The following is an 11,220-nucleotide window of genomic DNA, read 5'->3' on the forward strand; positions in this document are numbered from 1 at the left end:
ACAGACCTTTAAATTGCTGAAAGAACATAAACAGGAAGATCAAAGTGAATTTTCTGTTTGAGAATGAGAGAGAAAAAGACTTTGACTTTGATTAAACACCTGAAATCATTCATCTCAGCCGGGGTTTCATCCTGCTTTACGCGCACAGTGGAGCTGGTAGTAATGTGCGCCTGTTGATCAAACACAATTTCAGCCTCCATCAAACCTCAGAGAGTCACAACTGTTGCTCCATCAGCGCGCTGCATACGCTTTCACATCCTCTAAAAGCCTCTCTTCCACTGAACAGGTGGATGCTGACCATATTAGAGAATCACACAGTAACTTACATGTCTAAGTTCTTGCATGCGGTCCTTCATGGTTCCGGTAAATCACTCTTATCCCTCCAGTTGTCTCCTGGATGTGTGAGATGATGGAGCGGCGGGGCGGAGACCGACAGGATGTTGAGAGACCGACCGGGCGAGGATGCGCGTCTGGCGGCGGCGAGAGGCGGTGATTTTCCCCCTGTGGACACTGGGATGGTGGTGGGGCCACTTCACACAGCCCGGTGACGCGCACTAAAGGTGAGGCGAGGCCTTCCGCAGTTAACCCATTACACACCCTCAACTTCCTCCTCTGCCAGCACTAATTAATCTGCTTTAACGAGCCTCCTCCACAAGTTTCTCTGCTGTGCCTTTGTTAAAGTCAGTCCGACAAGGCTGGAGGCTGTGTTGGCAGGAGGTGACCAGCTCAGAGTGTGTCTGAGTGCTGAAATTGTGTTGGATCTGGTTATCGATTGAGCAGGTTCAGAGATAACGCCCAGGTGGTTCCCCCTTGTGCCAAAGCGCACAGCGACCTCTGTCGGCCACACATGGTGCTGACTGGTATGGAAGCAGTAATTATTAAAAGGTTATTAAAAGAAATACACGACATTTGCTTTTACAGGTCTGCATTAATAAATATATTAATAAACTATAAATAAATAATAAAAGATAATAAAATGAAATATTGGAGGCACTACAGGTGAGATGGGGATATTCTGTCAGTGAAACCTGTAAATTGTGATTTTGTTGTTCTGTTCTGTACATCTACATCTGCGACATCTATTGCATGTCTGTCAGTCCTGGGAGAGGGATCCCTCCTCTGTGGCTCTTCCTGAGGTTTCTTCCATGTTTTTTTTCCCTGTTAAAAGGTTTTGTTTTTCTCAATATGGCAAGTTTTTCTTCACTCGAATCAAGGGTCTAAAGACAGAGGATGTCGCTCACTGTACAGATTATAAAGCCCACTGAGGCGATGTGATTGTGGATTTAGCCTTTATAAATAAAATTGATTTGATTTATGGAAACATTTCTAACTAAAAGCCAAGATATCTTCATGAAACTTCCCCAGGTGATTACTTACGGTCTGTATAAAGCTTACCCACTCACATTTTCATATAGAATAACCGAAAATTGTAAAACTGAATTCAATGTTCTAAAGTCATCCCAATTTATAAATAAAATGTGGAGTCATTTTTCTATATTTCTTTGTTTTTTGTGGAAAAAAATAGAAAATTGGGAGGTTTTATATTTAACATGTGGCACTGTTAGTGTAACGGACCGCTTAGATTAAGACAATTATTTTTTGTTTTAGAAGTTTTCTAATATTTTATGTTTGAATATGCATATGAGGCTCTAATTAAATAATATGTAATACTGTGCATGGATGTCCAGAACAGAATTATGAACTAAAATGAACACCTGAGTGTGTCATTTTAACGCTTTCCTTTAACTAGTCTGAAGTCAAGATGGATGAAAAATAGCTCAAAATCTTAAAATTGACCAGTGTGTACCAGTATTTTAACCTATAGTTTCTTTCTTTTTTTTTTTCTTAGGATCCCTTCAGATGCCCAGTTTGGTTTCCTAATTTGTCAAGAAATTCTTCTTTTATTCGTTAAAGGTGCAATATGTAAGAATTGGCTACCTGTCCAAGGTCACTCCAAACAAAGAGCGGGCATCATTTCACCAGAGTAACTGCTAACTGCAGCTAATTGTAGTTGCTGTTAGCTAGTAAGCTCAGTTAGCCGTGCAGCTAGTGATCCAGACTGGGAGCTCGGCGTGGTGTTACGAGACAGGTTTTTTTTTTAAATCTTGGTAACAAAATACATAGAAGTCTTTGAATAACGTCAGACCTGTTACTTCTTCACATTCTGATAAGTTCAGTTAGTTTTTGAATGTTTTAAACCTAACTTCCTACATATTGCACCGTCACTGTGGTATATTTTATTCTTTTAACTTATTTTAATGACCTTTTCAGTGGCCTACATGGTATTATGTTATACAGTAGGTCTTTTGAGTACTAATCTCCTGATAATATTTCTCTTCATAAACAATCAAACGTAAACAAACTAAAAATTGTCTAAAAAAATATTTAGGTATATTCGCTGCAGCAAACTGTTATTTTATTTAATTTGAAAGTTAATTTCATTCTATTTTTCCCTCATGAGTTTGTTTTTAAATACTGTCTCTTCTCTTTTTGTAATCGCATTATCTTTATGTGTATCATTTTGCATATCCCATCTTCTTTACAGGGTGTTTTTTGTTACATGAGCAGTGCATTTTTTTCATAGAAGCTTGGAGGTTGTTTATTCAATTTCTCCTTAATTCTGGGAAAATAACTACATATAAACACAACTCTCTGGTTTTGCTGATTTTTAATTGATAAAATTCTTCAGATAGTACAATAAACAGCTGATAAGAGATTGGAAATGTGACATTTGTTCATTTATAAAAGATTTATTTCTATGAGACTGTTGTAGCTGTCAACTCTGTCCCCATTGCGCACGATGTCCGTCTTCCAGTCAACATGGAGAGTTCAGTCTTACCACCATTTGTGAGAAACAAATTGCCACTCAACCAAATATAAAAATTATTCAGCCGTGATAGCACTTTACTCTTGCACCTCATCCACTTGAATTAAAGAGCTGAGATCAAACACTGCAGTTCCAGAGGTGACTGTGTGCAGGGTGGAACAGGCGGGAGCTAATGAAGGCACAGCTGCATGACTCAGAGCTAAAAATGAGGTCTTCTCTGACGTCCAGTGTATTTTGTGTCAGCCCGAACCTCCCTGCAGGCCAACAAACACACAGCAGAGACAGAAGAGGTGTCAGCTAGTGTCACAGAATGCAGCTAATCTAGACTTAAGTATATTACATCATTTAGAACATGAAAATTTATGTTCATAAAGTTGTATACATACCGTCCTTGTCTCCTCCTCCTCTCCTTCTTCTCCAAGATCCAGTCTCGTCCCTTCTTCGCTGATTTTCCTTTCATGTTCTTGAACCGGCATCTGTGAAAAAACAAACAGTGGCTGATTAGCTTATGTAGAAACACACCTTGTTCTTTGTGGCAAACTGCCTCCAAATCTCTGCCTCCGATGCAAAGAGTCCAGCCTCTTTATGAAACAGAAGAACAAGTTGAACATCGTTATGTAAAAGAGAGGAAAAGCTGGCCGACAGGGTTTTAAGTCAGACAGAACGATGACCCTTTTCACATTTCTCTTGGTCTGTTGGCTTCATCAAAGCAGGTATGACTGAACCTGCACTTAACATGGCCAAGACCTGCTTACTGGCCCTAATAAATCTGAATCTTTAACTGGTTGTTTCAACTAAAGTGGATAATACAAATCAGAGTAAAGTAGGGCTCCAACTAAAGCTTATTAGAGAAGAATTAGAAAATATAAAGAAATAACCAAGTGGAGAACTGGGCATCTGCTTTACATGCAAATTCTCATTTCAGCGGTGAGCATTTTAAGAAAACAAAGAAAAAACATATTTTCATAATTTTTCATCCGATGGCCTCAGGCTCCATCTCATCACACAGCATCTTTCATAGATTCATACAGTAGATTATAAACCAACAAACGAATATATCCATGTAAACTCTGGTGGCTGAACCAAACTCTGCTTCTTCCAACTATGTAAAGAGATGAATTCAGCTATCACACTAATCTGATTACAGCTGATGTGAATATCTTTACCTTTGTCCTGAAAACTGGACCTGGTTCTGAACAGATCTGTCTGAAGTTTCTGATCCCAAACCCTGAAAACAAAAGAAGATTACAGTCATCATAATGTAGCTGACAGGAAATGCACACATCCACAATAAAACACTAACTTCTCCTTTTCTTACTTTGGGCAGGACTCCTGATGCTCCAGCAAACAGACACAGGAAGAACCTGGAAACAAACAAGATGTGTAAATGTTTATTTTAATGTGTGATAATTCATCACGAGATAAATGTGACAAACAGTTGAGTCAATATGAATGTCATCATGTTCTAATTAGCCCTGTGTTGCAAGTACACTGCTGCTAATTTCACAGGCTATTAAGTAGGAATCAATTGCAGACGACTGCAGCTGAACGTGTCAAAATAAAAGCCCGGTGTCTGGTAGGTACTGACTTTTTAGCCTTGCTGCTGTTGGGATAATCTACCACCATGCCTCCACTGAATCCTGCCTTCATGGCCTGCGTTGTGATCAGCTCAAGCTTTAGAGAGGGAAGAAGAAGACTGAGGGTGAGGAAGAGAATCAGGAGAAAAACTCAGGTTTTATAGCAACCATTAACAAATTGAAATCACCTGTTCTGAGTTTTCTGGATAAAGCTGAAAAACTGCACGTGCGCCTCTTGACTGAAAGATAAAAAGAAAGGAGAAGTTAGTAAAGGTCTCAATAATCAAATATGGTATCAGGGTGTTTGAATTTGTGTCAATGAAGTCAACAAGAGTGATAAAACCTCACCAGAGAAGAGTATAGCGTACTAAAGAAGTTGTAGAGTCTCTTTGGCGGACTATGTGTCCTCTTGTCTGCATTACAGAGCCACTGCAGGGCAGAAATACTGACAGGGAATAAAGCAAAATGTAAAAAAGTCAGAAAAATTCTAAATTAATCCAAAGAATATCCTTGTGTTTTCAAAACAGCCATTATTTGTTCTTCACCTGATGCAGCCGTCAAAAGTGCCGGGTCGGAAAGGCATCCCCTGGCCCATGTCCCCGACTAAAAGGTCTCCCTCTACTTCTCTGTCCAGTGCAACATCTGACACGGGGAAGACGAATAATAAAGAAAAAATATGAAAATACATGTGAAATGATCTAGCTGTTTTGTGTAACAGTTGAAATGTCACGCAGCAGGAAAAAAAAAAGAAACCTCTGATTTAATCTGTTTAAGATGCAAAACCATCAGACTTAAAACAAGTTGCACGTTCTGTAAAAAGTGCATAAAAAAAAAAAAAAAAAATCTGGAAAGACATCATTTAATTTGTATCTCATTATTTAGATAGCCAAAGTCCCAGATGATATTTGGATAGTATCACGTTGTTGCTTTATTTATTTTTTTGGTCTTCCATCCAGCTGGCGCTTCCTGTTTAAATGTAAGGACGTTAAACTAACCTAACATTGCAGTGCTGATGTCGACTCCAACCCAGTAATGTCCCTCCTCTGACAGGTAGTCTCCACTGAGACCAGAGCCGCACCTAAGAGACAGACAATGTACATCCTATTTAGACAATGCTAAATATAACAATTAACTTACCAAAACAATGTGTTTTATTTCTTTTTTTTTAATCAAGTTAATAGTGTAATACGGCATGTAAACATAGTCAGTGTCCCCCCCCACTCACCCCACATCTAGCAAGAAGCATGCCTGTCCTTCAGGCAGGTTTAAAAGCTCTACAGCTCTCTCTGACATCTGGGTCTGGATCTCAATCATTCGAGTGCTGTGAAGCAACAAAACAAAGATTTCAGTTACAGTTTGATACAATACCTCTTATATGGAAAGACATTCTTGAAGCAAATCAAAGCTCTTGAACTACCGCTCTAAAGCAAGTCCACAGTATCAGACAAGGTATTCTGTATATACACATAAAAAATGTTTTTTATCTAAACGGTAAATCCAACTTAAAACAGGATTTAAAACATGGCTATAAATACCAGTGACTTTCAATGTTTTATTATTTGTCATTCTACGACACTAGGTTGCACAACAAATGGCAAGTTGTAGTCTCTTTATGCTACCTCAGAAAATATTAAATATAAATTATCTGGGGTCTTACTTTTAAGAGTAATAAAAAAGTAACCAGGAGTCAGATGAAAAACATATTTGTTGACAAACATTATGGATTTTCCCTTCAGTCAGGAAGATGTGCACAAATAAGACCCAGACTCACTTCTGAGAGTATTTCTTTGCCTCTGCTTCATTGTAGAACTGCAGGGATGAGAACAAATCAGATTAATACATCAATAAAACAATTTTAATAATAACATAATTAACTTTATTTATATTCAGGTTCAGCTCAAAAAATTGGGATATCAAGGAAAAGTTGTTTTAATTTTGACGATTATGGCTTACAGCTCATGAAAATAAAAAAATCCAGTATCTCAAAATATTAGAATATTACATAAGACTAATCAAGGTTCAAGACAAAAGGTTTATAATACAGAAATGTCGACCTTCCGAAAAGTATGTTCATTTATGCAGTCAATACTTGGTCTGGGCTCCTTTTGCACAAATTACTGTATCAATGCGGCGTGGCAGTTACTAGTAGTTTTGGTACTGTGGGCAGGTGCCAAGTCCTGCTGGAAAAGGAAATCAGCATCTACATACTGTATGGAGATGCTGATTTCCTTTTCCAGCAGGACTAGTAACTGGTTTGCATTGAGTGCATAAATTAACATACTTTTCATATTCTAATTTTTTTTTTTACTAACAGATTTTTGATTTCCATGAGCTGTAAGCTATAATCATCACACAAGGAAGGTGAGTTAAAACAAGAAGGCAGAACAGAAAAAGTAAAAACACAAAAAGAAAAGAGTCATTACATTAGCTGCCAGCTGACTCCACTGCAGCCACAGTATGTACCTCTTATGCATTATCATTACAGCAGACTTCACTGGCACTGGCACACTCAAACCAGCACGCTAGAGCTAATTCCCCTATTAAAGAAGGAAATATAGAGTATGTAGCCCTCTGTCTAGTCAACATCACTAACGTTAGCATACTAGCTAGTTATATTCTCTCAGGCCAGAAGAGGGGACCTTTAAAGACTCCTGCTGTAACAGGGGAGTCCACAGTTAGCCTAGCAGCTAAAAGCTACAACAAACAGCGTCACTGACCACTTCTGGAGGAGCTGTGTGCTCAGGCCGTCGGCAGCTGGAGGCCATAGTTATCCCTGTGTTTGTGTCGGTCTATGAAGACAACCCGTTAAACTGTAATATCAGTTCATAAACAAGCTAAATGTTGTGGTAGCAGACGGTCCACACGTGAAGAGCAATGACGTCACACGCAAGCGACGTAAGAACTACTTCTTCGTCGAGTTAATTGAGGTAACCCACGCTTACATCGCCCCCTACTGTGCACCGAGGTAGATACTGACTGGCATGATATGATGCGAAAATGTATACTGTTTTTACAAAAACTGTTTATGTTTTGTGTTTTTTTACAAACTTTATTCACAACAAAATTTGTCATTGTAGGAATAATAATTTGCATGCCATAAAACGATATAATAAATACATATATTTAAAAATGATACATAGATAAATGGAGAAATAAAAAGACATAAAATCAAAATAAATAAAATAAAAAAATGTAAGTAAGGCAAAATAAAAGTAAGGGATTTTCATAATTCTGGCAGTCTGTCCTCGACCAGAAGTTCTTACACAAACTCTTTTTTTTTCAACCAATTTTAAACAACATACAGCATTTACAGTTATAGTAACAGTAGATATCCATAAAATACATACAACAATTATTAATCATTAATCATAATTCATCAATAAATAAAATTAGCAAATGACATAAAACAAAAGATACTATAAAACACAAACAGAGAGAATTGCACATTGTATAGGCTACTGCCATCTGCTAATTCTAGTATTAATGACTTGCTTTTACACTAAGCTTTCTTAAATATATTTAGTATAGTTTCAAATATTTTCCACCCTTCAAATATCCGCATTTATGTGTATGAAATATAACGATTTCAAGTCTTTGTTCTGAATGACAAAATAGAAAGAAAGGAAAAAAGTTGAAAAATTTTAATTAACACCAAATGAAACCTAAATTTAAGATAAACCTCTTTATTTCTTTAAAGCCGATTTGTGACTTCAAATCGATTTTTATTTTCCACCAAATATATAATAATATATAACTCTTTACGTTCCCGCCATTCTGCGAAATGATTGGTCGTGTATGATAAGTACTTCCTGTAAACATTGACTCTCATTGGATGCTCGTCCTGTGACGTAGCCGGACGCTGCCGTCGGTTTTCCGGCAAGCTCACCGCTCCGTTCTCGGCAAAATGGCAGAGGTCGGTCAGCGGCTGGGGAGCGGAGTTTACCGACTGTCCGCCCTCAGAAGCAGCCAGGGTCGACAGGTGTGCACCGGAGAGAGTCCCGGGTCTCTGCTGGTAAACTGCTCCTTCAGTGACAGCCGAACAAAAGAGGACTCGACCCAGGATCAACGTGAAGTTAAGTCAAAACGAAGAACAACACAACGCAAATTAGCCAAAGTTTCCAGAGTGAGAACAGGTGAAAGTCAACTGGAAATTGTGACTCTGTGTCGTGCCACTTCGTTGGATTCATTTCATTTTCCTCACACCAGAGAGACCCGAGAAGCTTATAGAGCAGCCCTGTACCTCTCAGCGAGACTGCAGCCTCTCCTCCATGAGAGGCTGCTGCCTGGCAGGATGACATCCTGGACCAGAGGAGCTGTTTCCCTCCACCCCGACACCTTCAGGTCCCCTCAGCAGCTCCGAGCTTTCTGTACTGTCATCTTCATCCTGGCAGAGCAGGGATCAGAGACGGCGGGTCGTGGACTGAGACTGAGGCGTCTGAACCTGCATCCTGATACCCTGCAAGCATCTACAACTAGTAGAAGCTACAGCTGGAGGAGGGACAGCAGCTCAAAAGATGCTCCACCTCTGTACAGAAGCAGGATGGGCTATTACGACATCCTCAGAGTGTCCCCCAACGCCACGCAGGCCCAGATCAAGACTGCCTACTACAAGCAGTCCTTCATCTACCACCCTGACAAGAACCCAGAGGACGATGAAGCCACCGCGCTCTTCTCTAAGATCAGCGAGGCCTATGCAGTGCTGGGAAACATCGGCCTGAGGAGGAAGTACGACCGTGGTATTCTGAGCCAGTCGGACCTTGCAGGGAGACCGTCCTCTAAAGATACCCCGAGCAGATCCACAGGCTCCCCACATCAGCAGCAGCATCAACACACAGCAAGGCGGTTCTCCCAAGCCGGGGGGAAGACCATGTTTGATTTTGACGCCTTTTATCAGGCTCACTACGGGGAGCAGCTGCAGAGGGAGAAGGACATGAGAGCCAGGAAGCAGTACATGGAGGAGATGCAGAAGGAGAAGTACAACAGGTGGAAGCAGGGGAGAATGATAGAGGCGACTGTGGCGATGGTGCTGGCCATGGCAGGGCTGCTTATTGTCAACATCGCCAGGTCCTGAAGTAGAAGCAGCAACCAGACGACGACTCTCAGCGGGGAGGAGGCGGATGGGGCAGGGGTGCTACCTCACACTGTTTTGCAGGTGTTGCACAGTTTTCTCACAGCTGAAGATAACTGAATGATAATTGTTATTATTATCATTATTGTATGTGTTGCAGGAGTAAACAAAAGTCAGCTCACTGTGTCTCATTTGTTAGAAGGCGTAGCAGATGAGCTGATTGTGTGAAGAGAGCGACCCAACGTATTTATTTTCTGCATTTCTTCATGTATAGGAACAACAAAGCATAAACAAACAGGGATGTCAATTAGAAAGTGAAAATCTGAGAGCCACATGGCAGATTTATTTATTCCTGCAACAATTCAAGCATGGCACTCTCAAAAGCACCCAGTATCTGGGTGATATCATGTTTCACATTTAATGGATCTCAAGCAGTATATTTATTATTTAAATGGTTTCAGAGTCACACCGTCACAATCTTGTTAAAGTTCATGCTTACTAACCTGCTGCCGATGTGTCATTGCAGGTTTAGTCTTTGCATCATCAACAACTGTTCAACCAATGGTGAAGCTTCTGTGTAAACTAGGGCTGCAACTAACAGTTATTTTCATTATTGATAAATCTGGTGATTATTTCAACAATTAATCGATTTTAGTTCTATAAAATGTCAGAAAACACTGAAAATTGTTGATCATAGTTTTGTCTTGTTTTGTCCAAAACCCAAAGAAAAGAAACCAGAAAATATTCACATTTAATGAGCTGGAATCAGAATTTAGATTTTTTTTTCTCTTGAAAAATTAATCAAATAATTTAATTCATTATCAAAATATTTGGCGATTAATTCAGTGGTTTACAACAAATCGATTGTCAATCACAGAATTTTGAAAAAATTACAAACAAAATTATCTATTATCAAAATAGTTTGGAAACACTAATTTATATACTTTCTGTTCACAAGTGTGAAGCCAAACAGTTTTTGGCAGCTTAAATTGATTTCTATTCATCCTGCTGCACGAGGATGGAAAACTTGAATCTCTCATGCTGACAGACGCACAATTCCTCTTCCTGTTCCCACACGCTGGATCTGTAATGTAAACTCTGGAGTGTGAAATTCTGAGATGATTTGTTTATTAGTAAATGAATGCACATTTTTAAGTGTGTATATGTGTATGTACTGTACAAATAAGATGCCAGATTATGTTAAATCGTCTATTTTATGTTAAGCAAACATAATAAAACTGTTTCTTCTGCAGTGTTATAAGATCTGACCTCTAGAGGGCGTCTGAGTACAGCAAAATGATCTCTGGGTGTACGCTTGAAGTCTGAAGCCCTCAGAGAGTTTGAACTCTGTGTGGGATGATATTAATGCATGTCATGGAGGTCTCGGCCTGCTGAGAGCTGCTGCTGTTGACAGGATGACTGTTTATTTTATCCAATGTCTAAGAAGATGTCACATAAGAAGCATCAAACCTGGTAAATGTCTGGGATTACGTTATCGGTCTTTGAACAGACTGTAGTGGTTGAAACATGTCAAGTGTTACAAACACACTGAATGTATAATGACTCAAAGTGCGTTCGCAGCCTAAATATGGAGCACAGGCTGACTCTATTTTGTCTAATACAAACTGAAACAAGAGAAAACCACATGTTTCACGCTTGTGTTATTAATACAGATGAATAAATAACGGTGAGACAAGTTTTGTGACACTGAAGACTCTTCTGAGCCTTACGTCTGCAACATTTCAGCC

The 11,220-nt window shown here is 39.4% G+C and overlaps 3 protein-coding genes across 4 annotated transcripts in view; 1 reads left to right on the forward strand and 2 right to left on the reverse strand.

The window, feature by feature from the left end:
• The window catches only part of stx1a (syntaxin 1A (brain)), a 69,461-nt gene extending 68,737 nt beyond the window's left edge, over positions 1-724 (reverse strand). For both annotated transcript variants that reach the window (XM_073483205.1, XM_073483215.1), the window contains exon 1: positions 327-724. In XM_073483205.1, coding sequence (XP_073339306.1) covers positions 327-356 — 30 coding nt within the window. In that variant the 5' untranslated portion in view covers positions 357-724. The remainder of the gene's footprint in view (positions 1-326) is intronic.
• Positions 725-2,653: 1,929 nt separating this feature from the next.
• On the reverse strand, positions 2,654-7,280 carry bud23 (BUD23 rRNA methyltransferase and ribosome maturation factor). The gene is made up of 12 exons (XM_073486608.1): positions 7,122-7,280; positions 6,176-6,213; positions 5,630-5,725; positions 5,400-5,482; positions 4,950-5,046; positions 4,753-4,849; positions 4,593-4,643; positions 4,416-4,501; positions 4,146-4,191; positions 3,994-4,055; positions 3,214-3,303; positions 2,654-3,081 (listed from the first exon to the last, which is right to left on the reverse strand). Exons 1-12 carry the CDS (start codon positions 7,167-7,169, stop codon positions 3,027-3,029), a joined length of 849 nt encoding a protein of 282 aa, XP_073342709.1. The 5' UTR covers positions 7,170-7,280; the 3' UTR covers positions 2,654-3,026.
• Positions 7,281-8,308: 1,028 nt separating this feature from the next.
• LOC141017940 (uncharacterized) lies at positions 8,309-9,793 on the forward strand. The gene has a single exon (XM_073492759.1). The coding sequence runs from the start codon at positions 8,309-8,311 to the stop codon at positions 9,473-9,475; it is 1,167 nt and encodes a 388-aa protein (XP_073348860.1). The 3' UTR covers positions 9,476-9,793.
• Positions 9,794-11,220: the final 1,427 nt, after the last annotated feature.

Source organism: Pagrus major, chromosome 2, assembly GCF_040436345.1.
Source record: "Pagrus major chromosome 2, Pma_NU_1.0".
NCBI classification, from domain to species: domain Eukaryota; kingdom Metazoa; phylum Chordata; class Actinopteri; order Spariformes; family Sparidae; genus Pagrus; species Pagrus major.

Excerpts from the sequence above, each read along its gene's own strand:
- bud23 (XM_073486608.1), bottom strand. The coding sequence starts at position 7,169 with ATGGCCTCCAGCTGCCGACGGCCTGAGCACACAGCTCCTCCAGAAGTG. Across the intron at positions 4,850-4,949 it reads ACTTTTGACGGCTGCATCAG|TATTTCTGCCCTGCAGTGGC; the intron begins GTGAAGAACAAA and ends ATTCCCTGTCAG. Across the intron at positions 3,082-3,213 it reads AGGAGGAGGAGACAAGGACG|GGAGGTTCGGGCTGACACAA; the intron begins GTATGTATACAA and ends GTTGGCCTGCAG.
- LOC141017940 (XM_073492759.1), top strand. The coding sequence starts at position 8,309 with ATGGCAGAGGTCGGTCAGCGGCTGGGGAGCGGAGTTTACCGACTGTCC.